This window comes from Pseudonaja textilis, chromosome 17 (assembly GCF_049901715.1).
Source record: "Pseudonaja textilis isolate UNSWEBS1 chromosome 17, rPseTex1.2, whole genome shotgun sequence".
In the NCBI taxonomy this organism is placed as follows: Eukaryota; Metazoa; Chordata; class Lepidosauria; order Squamata; family Elapidae; genus Pseudonaja; species Pseudonaja textilis.
In genome coordinates, this window is record NC_142006.1 from 1,607,535 (window position 1) to 1,626,363 (window position 18,829).

At 42.7% G+C, this 18,829-nt stretch overlaps 1 protein-coding gene across 1 annotated transcript in view; it reads right to left on the reverse strand.

Annotated features, from left to right (window-relative positions):
• AGPAT2 (1-acylglycerol-3-phosphate O-acyltransferase 2) overlaps positions 1–18,829 on the reverse strand; it is a 41,915-nt gene that overhangs the window by 19,146 nt on the left and 3,940 nt on the right. Inside the window, exon 2 of the mRNA XM_026719142.2 lies at positions 234–367. Within this exon, the coding sequence (XP_026574927.2) occupies positions 234–367 (134 nt within the window). The remainder of the gene's footprint in view (positions 1–233; positions 368–18,829) is intronic.

Below are 18,829 nucleotides of genomic sequence, written 5' to 3' on the forward strand. Positions count from 1 at the left end.
CAAAACTTGAAATAATTGTGTTTGTTTTAAATAATTAAATAGAATTGTTAAATTCTCCTGCGCCAAGTTGCCCATAGTGAGGGCGGCTGCGGTGAGTTGGCCGCAAGGAATCGGCCATGACAAATCGTCCCATTCCCACACAATTCTTTGTGCCGGGCCCCTTTTCAGAGGCTGGGCAGGCCAAGGACAAGAATACCTCCTCCCGCTGTGACCCATGGAGACCAGATCCGTACCGATCATGTCCAGGATGCTCTGGTGGTTTGAAATGATGACACAGGGACCTTCTATCCCGAAGTGCTCCAGACCCTTCACTTCAAACCTCAGGCCGTAGAAGTACTTGAAGGTGCGAACCACATTTTTAATTAACCTAATAATTTTTTAAAAAAAACAGACAAAAGTGTGTGATGAGACAACCGGCCCTCCACAGAGGTGAAACTTCGCGTCGAAGATGACTTGAAGCTGTTCCAGAACCAAAGCCACGTTTCTCTCCCCCCCACAACTCTCTCTCCACTCTCCTGCATGCAACAGGTATTTTCTTCGCTCATTAAACCCGAAATTCTGGCTTCTTAAAACAGCAAAACCTCTTTTGGTGAGATGTTAAGGAGGGCTAGGAGCTGCATGAATTTTCCTGCTTTCAGCCTCCCAGCTGGAAAAACAAGTTCCTCTCTTCTCCGCTCTCCCAGTCACCTCCATCAACGGCTTTCTGGATGAGGCGGGAAGGTACACTATCCATGAAAATGACTCAGCTCTTTCAACCGTGGCTGGGCAAAGTCCCTCAGCTGCCTTCGGAGTGACTGACGGAGGCAGCATGTCACTCTTGTCTTGACCTCAAAGCGTGCTCTCTCTCTCTCTCTCTCTCTCCCCGTTCTCCCTCCGTCTCTGTGAGTGTCCCTCTCTGTGTGTGTCTCTGTCACTCTCTCTTTGAGTGTATGTGTCTCTCTCTCTCCCCGTTTCCCTTCCATCTGAAACTTCCACTCCTGGTTTGCAACAGCCCACATTTCCTAGAGAAACGACCACACCTAGAACTCCCAGCCTTGGCCCACATGGGTGAAAACCGCAGCCCCAACACTGTCTTGGCAGGGCTAAAAACCACCGAGAGATGCCAATTAGTCCTTGACTTATCATTCCAATTGCGACTGGAATTTCCACTGTAACACTTGTTAAGTCGAGTCAGACTCAATTTTAGGACAAACTTCGTGGTAAAGTAAATCACGAGGTTGTTAAAGAAATCCATCTTCCCTCATCACTGTTTCTTGTCGGAACTTGAACCCCAAAAATGGTTCACAAAAGGTGACCACAGGATGTTGCAGCCTGTCAAAAGCACGAGCTGGTTGCCAAGTGCCCAACTTATAATTACACCATTGTGGTGTGATGTGACAGCTGCAAGTGTAACTACAGGTTATAGATCCTTTTCTATTTTCTGCTCTATTTCAAAAACAATAATAATAAAGGATCCTATTCTTAGCACCAACTGTAACTTTGAACCTTTGTTCAATGAAAGCGGGATCATTGCTGAACTACAAGTTTTATTTATTTTATTTTAATTTTATTATTTTATTTTATTTTATTTTTATTTATTAATTTATTTATTTTTGTCAATTGCTTACAAGATAATAGGTGTAAGTAAAAACATAGTTATGAATACATGGATACATATAAGAAAAATAAAAAATAAAAGAAACAATAGGACAGGGACGGTAGGCACGTTGGTACGCTTATGCACACCCCCTACAGACCTCTTAGGAAAGGGGTGAGGTCAATAGTAGACAGTCTAAGGTTAAATTTTGGGGGGTTTGGGGAAGAAACCACAGAGTCAGGTAGAGTATTCCAGACATTGACCCCTCTGTTGCTGAAGTCGTATTTCTTGCAATCAAGTTTGGTGCTGTTAACCTTGAGTTTGTATCTATGGTTTGCTCTTGTATTGTTACGGTTGAAGCTGAAGTATTCATTGACAGGTAGGACATTGCAATGTATGATTTTATATGCTATACTTAGATCGGACCGAAGGTGGCGTAGTTCTAGTTTTCTAGGTCTAGAATTTCGAGTCTGGTGGCACAAGGTATTCTGCAATGAGTAGAGGAGTGGAGAACTCTTCTTGTGAAATATTTCTTGATTTTCTCAACTGTGCTAGTATCAGATATGTAATGTGGGTTCCAGACTGATGAGCTGTATTCGAATATAGGTCTAGCAAATGTTTTGTATGCTCTAGTTAGTAGTGTGATATTACCAGAGAAGAAGCTACGTAGGATTAGGTTAACAACTCTTAACGCCTTTTTGGCTATGTAGTTACAGTGGGTTCTAGCACTTAGATCATTAGAGATGAGTCCTCCAAGGTCCTTGACAGAGTTTGGATCATCAACAAGGTCTTGACTATTCACCCTGTATTTTATTTTCTGATTTATTTATTTTTTTGCCAATATGTAGGACAGAGCATTTATTTGTTGAGATCTGAAGTTGAGGATGAAGGCAGATGGGGTAAAAAAGGCCGCAAGAGCTAGCAGGGGCAAAACAGACGGACGAGAGCTGTGGTGCTGTGCCAGAAGATGGAAAGCGCACTGCCTCTACTGCCCAAGGGAGGGGAAGGAGCAGGTGGCACACCACCCCGAGAATCGGGATCCGATTGGCTCTCTGCAGCTGCCCCCACCTCCGTGCAAATGGGGGCAGAGTCCACTTCCAACGTAGGGAGCAACAAGAGCGGTGAGTAACCCTTAGGACAGAGGTCGAGGCCAGAGGTCCAACCCATTCCTGGGATGAATGGCTAGGGCTTTTCTTTTTCAGAAGAGAAGTTCTCTTCTCTTCTCTTCTCTTCTCTTCTCTTCAGCAGAAGAGAAGATAAGGATGGAAAGAGCAGCTTTGAAAATCTCTTTAGCTCACGAGCCCAAGGGGAGGCCTTGCTTTTCTGCCAGAGACGAAGAGGCACTTTGCAAAATCCTCTGCTTGAGGGTCTTTGCACTAAGATGCTGTTTCAAAGGACTTTTTCTTCTCAATTGATTTTATTTTATTTATGTATTTATTTATTTACTGGATTCATGTTGCTGCCTATTCACCCATGGTGACTTCAGGCGGCGTACAAGGTATAAAACCACATTTAAAACAGTAAAACTAGTAAGAAGAATCAAATAAATTAATAAAATTGTCGTGATGCACCGTCAGCCTGTGCAGAGGGCAGCCGAATTGGACAGTGGGGAAGAACAGGTCTGGGAGTCTGGGGAGGACTCGGACGAGGGTCCTGCATCCGATGCAGAGATGGGGCCAGGACTATTTGGGAGTGGGGTGCTACCTCTGAAGCCTCTGGAGTCTGGCAGCAGCGAGGCAGAGGAACAAGGGGAGCCTGTTCCCAGTGCGCATATGCACAGAGCTGCTAGAAGGCAAGAGCAGCTGAGACAAAAGGGGCAACTTGGGAGTAAGCCTTGGAGGTGATTGCCCCTCCCCTAAGGGATAAAGGAAGTGCAAAGGTAGAGAAACCTTTGCAGGAAGCAACGTCGTTCGCTCTGTTCAGATTAAACCTTGAAGCTCTGTGTGGACTTTGTTCTTCGGTCGAGTTTTTTACAGTTAATTTGACACTTTAGTTGTTGGCAGCCATTCAAAGGAGAGAAAAGTGGGTGCTTATCTCGAGGGACTGTTTGGGACTCAGTACAGGCTGGGAATTAGCATAATTCCCAGTGGTGAAATAAAACAAGAGTTGTTTTAACTAAGTGTGTGCTTAGTTATGGTCTCAGGAAGTCTTGGTCAGAACAATAATAAAATCACCTCCCACCCCAGCAACAGCAGGTTCCACTGGGCTTCATCCCGCTCTGGGTTCCCCGGGCCCACTGGCAGAACCAGGTCTTCAATGCCTTCCGGAAGAGAATCAGAGTGGGGGCCATTCTGATATCTGGGGAAATGATGTTCCAGAGAGAGGGAGCCACCACAGAGAAGGCCCTTCTTATGGGTCTCACCAGGTGTATCTCCCTCGGGGATGGGATTCGCAGCTTTCCCTGCCTCCCCAGTCTGATGGGTCGGGTAGATGTGACCAGCAAGAGATTTCCTGGTTCACATGACTTCAGGAAAGAAAGTGAACTGTAGATGGTTCCATAAAAGTCGATCACTACAGTGGAAAGAAGAGGCAGCCAGGAAATCGGCTCTTTGTAATTCCTCTCTGGACCTGAGGATCACCCACAAGTGCTCCAGAACGCTACTCCTTATGAGGAAACCACAAGCAATGCTCTCCGACTGATTCAAAGTTCTGGGAGACAAAGCAACGGCCATCTTTTTACTCAAAACAGGGTCAGCGCCTTCAAAGGAATGCAAATAGGTTTGGATGTTTCCTTTTCTAAACAGAAATTCAATCCTTTCCATGGGAAAATGCTTTTGGCTCGAATTCTCTTTTTTGAAAAATAAAAAACCGATAGGATTAAATGATGACGCTTGGACATAAGAGGGAACCAGAAAGAACTAAAGTATACAATTGAAAGGGAAGAAAGGTTAATTTGCTTTACAAAGACAGAATTCAGCAAACTGTTTTGTAATATTGAAGAATGTTTTTGAGCAGTGGACGGAAGTTTATTTTAAGAGTGTCTGTTCTAGAGAGATGCGTTTAAAAAATATTATGGAAGAGGAACAAGTTTTACCGGATCCGTTTGAGGCACATCTGACAGTGGATTTAAAAAATGAAAGGCTACAGAGGTGGTAAAAGATGATGCGCTTACAGAAGAAACCAGATGACGTCTTAATAATTAAAGGGGATTTAAAAAAATTTGCATACCAGGAGACTGACCTGGATTTTCCCATATTGGATTTACGAAAGAGGCTTCTTAAAGCTCTGAAGGGTTTTCTGCACTTCCTATTTTTGTATTCTTTTATTTTTTTTAAAAAAAAAACTTTGAATTAGCTTTTATTATTGTAATTTTTAATATAATTAACTTTTTTAAAAATTCCTGAGGTTAAAAAATAAAGTCACAATGGCCGAAAACAACCAAGGCTTAATCCGCATTTGAGCCCTGCAGTCTTTGAGAAGCAGTTTGCACCCAACAGGTAACAGATAAATCAGAGTTGGAAGGGACCTTGTAGGTCATCTAGTCCACCCCCCCCCCCCCCGCTGCCGCCCAAGTGGGAGATCCTACACCATTGGATACCAAATGGCAGTCCAATCTCTTCTTGAAAGTCTCAAGTGATGATGCTCCCACAACTTCCAAAGGCAACTTCTGTTCCACGGGTTGATTGTTCTCTCACTGTCAGAAAGTTTCTCCTTATTTCCAGGTTGAATCTCTCTCCTTGTTCAGTTTCCTTCCATTATTTCTCGTCTGGCCTAAGGTAACTGCACCTAGGTCCAATTCCCTTCTGTTGGGGGTATCTTCAAAAGGGGCCCCTCCCTCACAAAAGCAGGAGGAACAGCTACCCACCAATGCCAAAAAAACCCCCACCAACAACCCCAAATCCAGATCCCTAAATGCTAGAGCAACGTTTCTCAACCTTAACAATTTTAGAGAGGTGAACTTCAACTCCCAGCTGGGGTATTCTGGGAGTTGAAGTCCATCCACCTTAAAGGTGCTGAAGCCAAGAAACAATTAGACCGCAGTTCCCCAACCTTTTTGGCTTTGTGGGCCAGTGTGGAGGGGGAGGGGTTGGTTCCATGTGGGTGACAAGGAAACGTGTGGGTGCGTGCAGCTCCCTTGGTGCAACAGGCAGGCACACGCCACTCATGCAAACGGAGCACACGCTCGCCCACCCATCACTACCATGGCTCAAGGCTAGCATTGATGAGGTTCCCTTAAGTTTGGGGAATGAAACTGTCTGCAAGGAAGAGAGCACCAAGGACCCTTCATGTCAACCCTGAGCTACAACTATACCCCTTTATTAATATCAGCAACTGCCTGGAGATTTTGTTTTAAACAGATTTAATAGATCAACAGAGTTGGAAAGGACCTTGTAGGTCATCTAGTCCAACCCCCTGCACCATTTCTGACCGGTGGTAGTCCAGTCTCTTCTTGAAAGTGTCCAGCGATGAAGCTCCCACAACTTCTGTTCCATGGGTTGATTGCACTCCTTTCAGGAAATTCCTCCTTATTTCTAGGTTGAAACTCTCCTTGATCAGTTTCCATCCATTGTTCTTTGTCTGGCCTTTGGGGGCTTTAGGAAGTAGCTTGACCCCCTCCTCCTCTCTGTGGCAGCCCCTCAAATCTTGGAAGATGCTCTCCTGTCTCCCTTGGTCCTTCTTTTCCCTAGACTAGCCAGGCCCAGTTCCTGCAACTGTTCATTGTATATTTTAGCCTCCACTAACCTAATCATCCTGGTTGCTCTTCTCTGCACTTTTTCTAGAGTCTCAGCATGTTTTTCATAGCATGGTGGCCAAAACTAGATGAAATACTCTAGGTGTGGTCTTACTAAGGCTTTATAGAATATTATTAGTACTCCCTTGATCTTGATTGTATTTAGGATTGCATTGGCTTTTTTGCCTGCCTCTGCAAATTGTGGCTTATATTTAATTGTCCATTAAGACTCCAAGATCCCTCTCATGCATCCCTCCTGCTATTAAGCCTAGTTTCACCCCATGTACTATATGTGTACTCGTGGTTTCTCTTGCCTAAGTGTAAGACTTTACTTTTCTCTACATTGGATTTCATTATGTTAGATAGGGCCCCGGGTTTAAGTTTTTGGGACCAAACTTACTGAGCCCTTTTACAAAAGAGCAAAGCCAAAGGACTTTGCATTGGCGAAAACTGATCCAGGTTAAAATAAGGAAATAGGGAAGTCGCTGCCTTTCTTGTCCCGCCCCCCTCCCCAATTCCAGAGCACCTAGAGTGCGGCATCCGGTTTTGGCCATCACACTATAAAAAAGAGGCTGAGACTCTAGAAAGAGGGCAGAGAAGAGCAACCAGGATGATGAGGGGACTGGAGGCTAAAACATACGATGAAGGGTTGCAGGAACTGGGCCTGGCTAGTTTAGTCAATACCAGAGCAATTACCTGGCTGTTTTTAACCAAGCAATGATGACGCATCGCATTCACATTAAAGGCTCAGTGCCGTCAAGCTACCACACCACAATCCAACTAAGTGAGATATCTAAGTCTTCTTTCTATGACAATCGCTTCTTTCCCCACAAAAAGTTCCTGGAGTTCTACAGCCAAAGAAAAGAAGAAAACGTGTCCATCAGGATTGCGGGGTGTGCCAATCTCAGCAGAGGAGAACACGATGCCGTCCAAAGCCTTAAGAACAATAATATCAAAGGAAGGAGGGGCAGTTTTCATCAAGCGAATTATAACAAGGAAGCTTAGAAACAACTCTCAAACCCAATGTCAGTGAAAACCCATGAAACAAAACCTTAGACTCCCTTGTTATAGAGAAAAGGTCTTTTACTGGAAACTGAAGCGGTAGCAGCAGAAGAAATACAAGATCTGAGGCAATAGGTGCAAAAATCACGTAAAGTTATGCCAATGTTCCCACCCCCAATAGTTCAAACTGGCCATCCAATCTGAGATGTGTATAATGCAGGGGTCTTCAAACTTAACAGCTTTAAGACTGATGGACTTCAACTCCCAGAATTCCTCCTTCTGTCATGTTACCTCAGGAATTCTGGGAGTTGAAGTGCAGAAGTCTTAAATTTGCCAAGTTTGAAGACCCTTGGTATAATGTCATGAGAGGCATCTTCAGGTGGTGTTACAGACATCTGGTATGCCAAGATGGCTGACCTTGGCTTAGGCAGATAAGGGGCTACATCTGCGTAGTAAGCAAGTAAGCATAGTCAAGGAAACATCCCAACTTTTACATTTCACCATCTCAAGCCTCCAGCACACTTCCCCCCACAAAGTCCAATTATTCTTCCCTTCCCCCGTTTCTATGGCAGCCAGAAAGACAAGCAGAAGGAGGATTCTTGGAGGCTGACACTCACATTCTGCCAACTTCAATCTTCAGATCCCACACAACGTATCTATGAACAAACTGCGTGACCGTTGAAATCATTTCCCAAGTTGGCACCTGCCTGGAAACATCCAAGTAGACCCAATTGGGCACCTTCTACCAGTCCAATGATAAGAAAAATAAGGTCCTGCACTTAGATCAGAAATACCAAATGCACAGATTGTCCCAAAGGTGCCTTTTTTTTTCAGGAGGCAATTGGACTTTCTGGTTTTTCTTTGAAGACATTTCGCTTCTCATCTAAGAAGCTACTTCAACCCTGACTGGATGGTGGAGAATGGAAGGATTTATACACCTTGCAGACAAGCTGGTCATTTGCATCCTTTTAGAGGGTCATTGAAGCACTTGGAGGTTTATCTGTGTCCTTGGAATCACATGAGTAGCACTAATAGTTCCTGTAGTCTGCAATTTTTCCCTCTGGAAATCCCTTCCTACTCCTACGCCATTCAAAGGATGTTCATCCCAAATTGTATAGCAAGGGTCTTCAAACATGGCAAGTTTAAGATTTGTGGACTTCAACTTCAACTCAGAATTCCTGAGCTAGCATGACTGGAGGACCAAGTTTTAAAGCTGTCAAGCTTGAAGACCCCTGAGCTATCTATCTATCTATCTATCTATCTATTTATCTATCTATCTATCTATTTATCTATCTATCTATCTATCATCTATCTATCATCTATCTTTCATCTATCTATCATCTATCTTTCATCTATCTATCATCTATCTATCATCTATCTATCATCTATCACAAGGGTTTTCAAACCTGGCAAGTTTAAGACTTGTGGATTTCAACTCCCAGAATTCCTGAGCTAGCATGACTGGAGAAGGAATTCTGGGAGTTGAAGTCCACCAGTCTTAAAGCTGTCAAGTTTGAAGACCCATGGCTTAAAGTCTCCATCCTCCAGGTCATGGTTGTCCCAAAGGTGCTTTTTTCAGGAGGCAACTGGACTTTCTGTTTTTTTCTCTGAAGACATTTCACTTCTCATCCAAGAAGCTTCTTCAACTCTGACTGAATCTTCTACCTACATCCCAAAATACAAAAATGTGACTGTCCCATTGTCTCTATCCCGTTCCATTCTTGTGATAATGACTAGCCTCAGCCTTATGCCAACAGCACTCCCAGCTACCTTCAAGATATCACCTAAAGGGGTGCTAAGGAAACTGAACCCCACAGGCAACCTCCCCAACAAACCCATTTGAGTTCCCACAGATGTTGAATCGCTGTATATCAACATCCCACACAAGCATGGATTTCAAACTGTCAAGAACGATACCAGTGATGTCAACACAGCATCTACTGGCATAAAACTATGCAAAGTTTCAAAATTAGTTCAGCACTGGCAGTTACATGTATCTGTAAGTCAATGGCCTGACCACGGGCCCATGGATGGCTCGATCTGCCAACACCTTCTTAGCACCTGGAACGATGCATTATTCAACTCTTATCCTCAGAATCCCTTTCCTTTGCTTGAGATTCCCTGATGCCATTTTCATCATCTGGACCCACGCAAAGGAATTCCGTCATGACAACAGCCACCATCGGTCACCTGCACTTCTGTACCTGTCTGGTTTGGCTGTGCAACCAAACAAGACAGACATAGACTTCAACGGAAAAAACAATGGCTACCAACCTGTCTTCCGTCGAGGACCTGTATACTGCATGAGCCAAAAAGAGGGCTGTGAAAATACTTACAGACCTCTCACATCCTGGACAAAAATTGTTTCAACTCCTTTCCTCAAAATGACGCTATAGAGCATTGCAGACCAGAACATCTAGACACAAGAGGAGTTTTTCCCCAAACGCCATCACTCTGCTAAACAAATAATTCCCTCAACACTGTCCAACTATTTACTAAAACTGCATTACTACTATTCTTCTCATCCTTCCTATTACCTATCTCCTTTTCTACTTATGACTATAATCTTCTTGCTTGTATCTTACAACTTATATTGTTTTATTTCGTTTCCTAGTATGATTTGATTGCTTATTTAGTACCCTATACTATCATTAAGTCTTGTACCTAATGATTCTTGACTCTTGATGAATGGATCTTTTCTCTTATGTACACTGAGAGCATTTGCACCAAGACAAATTCCTTGTGTGTCCAATCCCACTTGGCCAATAAAGAATTCTGTTCTGTTCTCTATTCTATTCTATTCTATTCTATTCTATTCTATTCTATTCTATTCTATTCTAATTCTTTCCTTGTTCTATTCTATTCTATTCTGTTCTATTCTTATTTCTATTCCCACCTAGATCTTTCTACAGACCAAGTCTGCAATTGATGACACAATACAATGACACAATGGAAAGCCACAGGTTGCCATGGGTTTTGTCATGTTCCCACCCAGAACACCCACACAAACTAAAATCTGTAACCAAGCTCTACACAACCATTGCTTATGTTCTGACCAAGCCAGGCCAATTTGGGGGATGAACCACCCATCTAACTTGGCCCCTTCTTCTGGCTGGAGAATTCTGGGAGTTGAAGTCCACAAGTCTTAAAGTTGCCAAGCTTGGAGACCTCCGTTCCAGGGCCTTCTGATGGGAGCTAAGAAGCAGGATAAAGTTGAGTAATTACATGTTTTTAAAAATGGACTTGGCGCCAAGTCTTTGTTCTTTTTAATGTTCTAACGCAATTATCTCTATGGTCTTAATATACTTTTAAATTTTGATTGGGAGCCGCCCCAGAGTTGATTAGAAAATGGGCGGCTGTATAAATGTTTTCAACAAATTATGAAATAAAAACGCTGGCAGCTTGTAGCTTAAGCCAAGTGTTATTTCATAAGCTACAGTCAATATTGGACAATCATTCTGCACTTTTTCAGACACCACAGGGTAAAGTCCATACCTGTGTAGAAAGTCAGCACCTACCCCTCTCCTAGAAGAATGGAATATTTTGAGGAATATTAAAAAAGGCAGAATATTATATTTCCCAAAGGGAGAAATGAAGAAACGTGTTTTTTTTAGAGGCAGAAAGCAACCCCCATTTTTCTGAACAGCCCACAGCGGATGTCAGCACTTAAGAGATAATAAACTTATTGAAAGAAGACAGGTATCTAGATAGCTCTATTCATAAGAAAACACCCTCACCCAAGAAACAAAACAGGACGAAAGCCATTACGACACAATAGGAATTGCCCAACACCCTTTCAGAACACAAGCCCTTCGCTGCATCATCTCAGAGCAATCCAAACTTCAACCAAACTTAGCTCAAACAAACTCCTACAATTTGCATTTTGCCTATAGAGCCAGCTATGACCCCTACATGACCTGTACATGGGAGTCTGACAACCAGTGGAATACATGTTCTTGCACAAGAACAGGAAGCTCAAGTGCAAAGCCCAAAAGAAGGTATAAACGCCCCCAACTCTCAACTCCATTTTGTCAGCTGTACCAGAACCACGAACCCATGTGATTCTCCTCATCAAAAAAATGGATCCTGTTTCCAGAGGACCCACATTCTGGTTGGCTCATTCACATCACAATCAGTGAGACGTGTTGATAGAAAACAACACCTTCCTCCAAAGTCCAGGGACGTTCAGAAATTCAGGAGCTGAAAGGGAAAAAATGCCTCCAAAGCTCACAACATCCATTTCCCTCTTAAATAAACATGGCAGGAAAAAAAAATCCAGGATTTCTTTTTTAATCACATTTACCCCACAGGGAAGAGAGAGAGAGACCTTGGCCCATAGAATTGCCAAGAGTCAGACGCGACTGAATGGATGACATGATCATCACTGCAAGAGATTCTGGGAAAGTCAGTAAACAGAGGCTGAAAGGTTGAACTTGTCCCCAGAACCCTGGAGAAGAGAATTCAAGGTGAGACAGGACGTCCCTCCTAAAAAAAACAGGCCCTCTTCGGCTGCTAGTCAGGTGAAGAGAAGGACCAGGGCAGACATGATAGTAGACTTCCAATATTTGAGCCACAGAGAGGAGGAGGGGGCCAGGCTGTTTTCCAAGGCACCCGAAGGCCAGACATATAATGGATGGAAACTGAACAAGGAGAGATTCAACTTGGAAATAAGCAAACAAGGAGAAATTTTCTGACAGTGAGAACAATCCACCCATGGAACAGAAGTTGCCTTCAGAAGTTGTGGGAGCTTCGTTCCTGGAAGCTTTTCAAGAAGAGAACTGGACTCCCATCTGTCAGAAATGGTGTAGGGTCTCCTGCTTGGGCGGCGGCAGGGGGGGTTGGACTAGATGACCTACAAGGTCCCTTCCAACTCTGTTAATCTGCTCTTATTGGATTCCAAGACACAGGAGAAGCCACGATGCCCAACCCAAAGACAGCCAAGCAACGTTTTGTTTATTTTTCTTATATGTATCCACGTATTCATAACTACGTTTATACTTATACCTATTACCTTGTAAGCAATTGACAAATCAAAATAAATTTAAAAAAAATAAAATAAAACGACAAGTTTTCTGATGTTAGAAGACAGAAGAAAAAAAAAGGCGGCGACGTAAGATTTCTTGTCTCTACTTGTTGCCTCGCCTGTAAGGCATTCCAGGAACGGCATAGCTACTAAGGTTTTATACACCCAACCACCAAGTAGGCGGGGAAGTAGGGGGAGGTGATGTAGACTGGCATCGAGAAACCACAAAGGACTTTTGTCCCATCTTCCAAGAAGTTGGGGTGTAAACAGAGTCACCTTGCCCAGAGTACAAGAGCCTTACAGTAGTTAAACATTGGGAGGAGCCTGGTCACTTTTCCCAACTAACAGGTTTTAATTGAAGACTCCTTGTGGCAAACAGTTTGTTGCTTTCCCTGGACTAAATAAGAGGTAACATTTTTTTTTTCATTTATACAGTACATAATACCAAGTTACTAAACAGCACTGTAACATTATATATACATTTATGTGTCCTATCAAAACTTACAATACACAATACTTTCATACCCTCTTATCTATTATCAATCCAAATAAACCATGTTTCCCATACTGCATTGTATTCTTATACCCTCTTATCTATTATCAATCCAAATAAACCATGTTTCCCATACTGCATTGTATTCTTATACCCTTATATCTATTATCAATCCAAATAAACCATGTTTCCCATACTGCATTGCATTTTTATACCCTCTTATCTATTATCAATCCAAATAAACCATGTTTCCCATACTGCATTGTATTCTTATACCCTTATATCTATTATCAATCCAAATAAACCATGTTTCCCATACTGCATTGTATTCTGTGTCTGCTTTCCCTTTTAATTCCATGGTCAATTTATCCATTTCCATATACTCTAACAAATTTTTGATTATTAAGCTTTCAGGAGTTTTTCTTCCAGTACTGAGCATATGAAATTCTAGCTGCTTGTTAATGTATGTACTATATTTTGTCTTTCTGTTATAGTTTTTTTAATTATTCCTAAAAGGAATAATTCTGGGACAAAATCATTTTTTTTTTAGTTAACTCTTCTAACCACATTTGAATCATTTTCCAGTATTTTTTTTCGCTTTGGGGCATGTCTTTCCATCTTGGTCCATCTGCTTTTTTTAAGAGTAAGGTCTTTGGCCCAGAGTTCACCATGGCCTTGAGCTTCACCCAAAAAAGGCACAAATATTTGGGATGTTTATTAAAGTAAGTGATGAGTAGAAGGATTCTCTCTCTCTCTCCCTCCCTCCCTCCCTGCTCTCTCTTCCAGATTGGATATAAAATGAGGAAAGAGAATCTGCTTTTAAGTGTCTTTCACGGAAGGGAATGTCAAAGAAATTATCATGGCTGGAGAACTCTGCACTTATACTATTCCGTGCAGGAAGCTCTCACCAATTACTCATTCAGCAATCATTTGAAATTACAACAGTGGTGGTGGGGGAATTTTTTCAGAGCAATGCCTGCATTTATGACCTTGGCAGTGTCTTTCAGTCATATGATTACTGTTACATTCAGTACCTGTTGTCCTCTGCCTGACTCGTTTTTCTTTTTCCCCATTGCAGAGCAGAGAAAGGGATTACAAGAGAGTAAGCAAGCACTTCAGAAGAAATACTGTATAACCGTGGTTTACAGAACACACTCAAGGCTGCAGGTGTCCTCTCCTGTAAACTGTCCCCGCCTAATGAATGTAAATACAAAATTATTGTAATTATCCCAGGATTGATAAGAGCCTTCCGAAGGGCAAGGGAGTAGGAGTTACAAGGTTTCCCAATTAATAATCACTTCTTTTAACTACAGAGTTGCCAAACCCAATAAATGTAACGGTAAAAGTTCCCCTCGCACAAACGTGCTAGTTGTTTCCAGCTCTAGGGGGTGGTGCTCGTCTCCGTCACAAAGCCGAAGAAGAGCCAGCGCTGTCCAAAGACGTCTCCGTGGTCATCTGGCCGGCATGACTAAACGCCAAAGAAGGCTCACGGAACGCTGTTCCCTTCCCACCAAAGGGGGCCCTATTTTTCTACTTGCATTTTTTTACGTGCTTTCAAACTGCTAGGTTGGCAGAAGCTGGGACAAGGAATGGGAGCTCACTCCATGACACGGTGCTGGGGATTCGAACCGCCAACCTTTCTGATCAACAAGGTCAGCATCTTAGCCACTGAGCCAAACCCAATAGCAGCTGCTAAATGAGGACTAACTGTAACATCAGGTGGCAAGGCAGATTCAAGCTTCTCCAATACTCAGGAAAAACATCCTTAGTCCAGCATTTTCTTAAAGCCTCCAGGAATGGAGAACTGTCTACCTCCACAGGTGATGGACAGGTGTCACTATTCAGGAGTTTTTCCTTAGCTTTAGAATTCTTTCCCTTGAGGAACCCTGGAGCAAGCTGCTAAACTCATTCTTTGCATCGGTCTTCATGCAAAAAAGAAACCATAGCCCAACCTACCAAAAATACAACTGTAAAAAAGACAGGCTAGAAATAAAAATTGAAATAAGCAAGAAAATGGTAACAACACTTGTGTGATCTTGATTATTATAAATCACAGGAACCTGAGGAATTAATTACATCCCAGAGTTCTGAAGGAGCTGGCAGATGTTATCTCACAACCATTATACCATATCTTTCAAAAATCCTGGAATACCGGGGAAGTATCAGAGGACTGGTAAAGACCTGATGTGGTTCCTATCTTCAAAAAAAAAAAAAATTAAGAGAGGGGAATGGACCCAGGAAACTGCAGGCCAATCAGCCTAACATCAATATCTGGGAAGATGCTGGAAAAAATAATAAAAAGGACAAATAGGCTGAAAAACAGCTTCTATCCCAGAGCACTAACTATACTGAATTCTACTGTATACTGCAATATTAATGCAATATCGGGTTTTCAATTCAAATGAATAGATGAGAATGTGAAGGATGTGTGTTTGTGTTTTATTTTTATGGTTACAATATCCACTGAAGATGGCATTTAATTTCATTGTACGAGGTGCAATGACAATAAAGTAAATTAAACTAAACTAAAAAATAGATCTGTGAACATTATAAAATTATAACTAGTAGTTTGTTAAAAACTGATCATGCCAAACCAACCTTATTTCATTCTTTGACAAAGTGACTAAATTAGTAAACCAGCAAAATGCTGTGGACATAGTATACTTAAGACTGCAGCAAGGCATTTGACAAAGTAGACCACATCCTACTTCTTGGTAAGCTAGAAAAATATGGGATAGACAGCATCACCACCAAATGGATTTGTAACTGGCTGATAAGCCACACTCAACAAGTAGCCCTTAATGGTATTACATCTACATGGGAGGAAGGAAGCAGTAGGGTGTCACAAGGTTCTGTCTTAAGTCCAGTACTCTTTAATATCTTCATAAATTACTTAGATGAGGGAATAGAAGAGGAACTCAACAAATTTGCAGATGACACTAAGCTGGCAGGAATAGCCAACAGCCCAGAAGACAAGCACAGGATCTAAAAAGATCTTGACAGACCTCAACAATGGGCCCTATCCAACAACATTTGAAACTTAATGCAGAGAAAAGAAAGGATTTACACCTGGGCAGGAAAAAACGAAGGTACATTTACAGATGAGGTGAAACATGGCTCAAAAACAGTGCCTGTGAGAAGGACCTTGGAGTCTTAGTGGACAATCCCTTGAATATGAGTCAGCAATATGTAGCAACAACCCAAAAAATCCAATGCAATCCTAAATTGCATTCACACAGGGATACAATCAAGATCAAAGGAGATACTACTACCGCTGTATAAAGCCTTAGTAAGGCCACACCTAGAATACTGTATCCACTTTTGGTCACCACACTGTAAAAAAGAGGTTGAGACTCTTGAACAGCGATGGCGAACCTTTTTGTTGTGGTGTGCCGAAAGCGCGTGTGTGTCAGCACCCACAATGCAATGCACCCCGCCCCCCTGCGCATGTGCACACACACCCCTAACTGCACTGCGCATGCTTCCCAGCTGATTTTTGACCCATTTGAGGTCTTGTTCGCCCTCCTGGAGGCTTGTGAGGCCAAAAAACATACGATGAACAGTTGCAGGAACTGGGCCTAGAGGACCAGGGGAGACAGGAGAGCATCTTCCAATATTTGAGGGGCTGCCACAGAGAGGAGGAGGAAGGGGTCAAGCTGTTTTCCAAAGCAGCTGAAGGCCAGACAAGGAATAATGGATGGAACCTGACCAAGGAGACATTCAACCTGGAAATAAGGAGACACTTTCTGACAGTGAGGACAATCAACCAGTGGAACAGAAGCTGCCTTCAGAAGTTGTGGGAGCTTCATCCCTGGAAGCTTTCAAGAAGAGACTGGACTCTGTCAGAAATGGTGTAGGGTCTCCTGCTTGGGTGGAAGTGTTGAGGATTGAAGATGACCTATAACAGGGGTGTCAAACTCACGTCGTTACAATGTCACTTGACCTATTGGGACATTTCCCCTCTTTGTTAAACAGGGCTTGGGTGGTACCAGGCGTGATGCATCCAACCCATAGGCCCGGAGTTTGACAGCCCTAACCCAGAAGTTCTGTTCCAACTCTGTTATTAGGTATTCCGTATTCTATTCTAGAAAATTCTTCCATCCAACGCCTTGGTAGACATTCCCAAGGCTCCAGTTTAATTAAAACCATGACGCACTTTCCCACAATTAAGTTGGCCATCTTGTGCAAACATCAAAGCCAAGTCTCGACATCTCAAGCAGAAAAAAAGCCATCACAGGTTTCAGAGACAAAGCAATTAAAAGGGATTTACTCAGAACTTGGGAAAGGTGAGAAAAGGCTTTGCAACTTCCAGGGCAAAATGCGACGGATTGGATTCCTGATCCATCCTCCTAACCGGCAGGAATCCAGTCCTGCTCATCTTAAGCGGAGAAACCGAGAACCCAGACTGGCCTTGGGAGAGACAAGGGTGGGGTTTATAGCAAGCAGGGATGGAGTCAGGTGTGAGCTCCTATAAACATTTCCCCCTGTGTTTGGACATTAAAAAATGCACATTAAGCTCCTTTTGTTGGTTTCAAATCATATTCTTTTTTTTAAAATTTGGGGCTAGGGCCACAGTTGGGCCTCAAGGCAGTGCCCCTCAACAGTGCCCAAGTTACAATAATCCAAAAGTAGTTCTCCTAATGTCAATTCTGAACCTCTCTCTTTTGTTCGGATTTATTGCCATACTAGCTCTATACCTGTGCTTCGCTACGAAACTATGTGATCCGGCTTAGTTTTGGGGGAGGAAAATAAGGGGGGGGGGAATTGTGCCTCTGCCTACCAGCATCCATTGGGGATTAGCGTCCTGTCAGTGTGCAAGAAAGTTGAGGGCTGTTTGGAAACTGAAACAGTATTTTCTGTGCGAGCAAGGAGGAGACAGCAAGGAGCCTGGGGGTGGCTTAGCTCAACTGTTCTGTACTAAAACTGCTTGGTGCTATGAAACTGAAACTCCTCTGCTTGTGTTTTGCATTTAGAAGAGTTTTCTTTTTAGGTGGGGAGGGGGAGTAGAACTCCTTAGCATCAGAGCATGTTGTTGTTAATAATAATAATAATAATAATAATAATAATAATAATAATAATAACAACAACAACAACAACTTTATAACAACAACTTTGGAAAAAGAAATCGTGTTATCTTAATTGTAATTGGAGCCGTTGGAGCAATACCTAAAGGATTGCCTCGCTATTTGGAAATTCTGAATTTATCAAACTTGAATACCCTGATTCTACAAAAAACCACCCTACTTGGAATAGCTTATATCCTCCAATGCTACCTAAACAGTTCCTAGATCCTTGGTTAGGACTCGAGCTGTTGAACTACCAACCAGCCCCAAAGGATGTGAATCTTACTAAAGATTAAATAATAATAACAACAACAACTACAAACAACTACAAACAACTGACTACAAACAACATCACAACACAGTTGCTCAGATGGTCCACTGGAACTTGTGTCACGACTACCATCTGCTTGTAGCAAAGAACTGGTGGGATCATAAGCCTGAAAAAGTGGTCGAAAATGAGCATGCAAAACTACTGTGGGACTTCCGAATACAGACTGACAAAGTTTTGGAACACAATACCCCGGATATCACGATTGTGGCGAAGAAAATAGTGTGGATCGTCGACATTGCCATACCTGGTGACAGTAGAATCAACGAGAAACAAATTGAAAAAGGCACCAGATATCAGGACGTGAGAATCGAACTGCAGAGACTCTGGTATCAACCAGTGCAGGTGGTTCCAGTGGTACTGGTTCCAGCACACTGGATGCTGCTGTGCCTAAAGACCTAGGCAAGCACTTAAAAACAATTGGTGCTGACCAGATCACTACTGGTCAGCCGCAGAAGGCCACCTTACTGGGATCTGCTTGCATACTCCGCCGATACATCACACAGTCCTAAACGCTTGGGAAGGGTTCGACTAGTGATTTGTGATACTAAACCCAGCATAGTTATCTCATTTGCTGTGTACACTGTCATTTTTGTGAATAATAATAATAATAATAATAATAATAGGAGGAGGAGGAGGAGGAGGAGGAGGAGGAGGAGGAGGAGGAGGAGG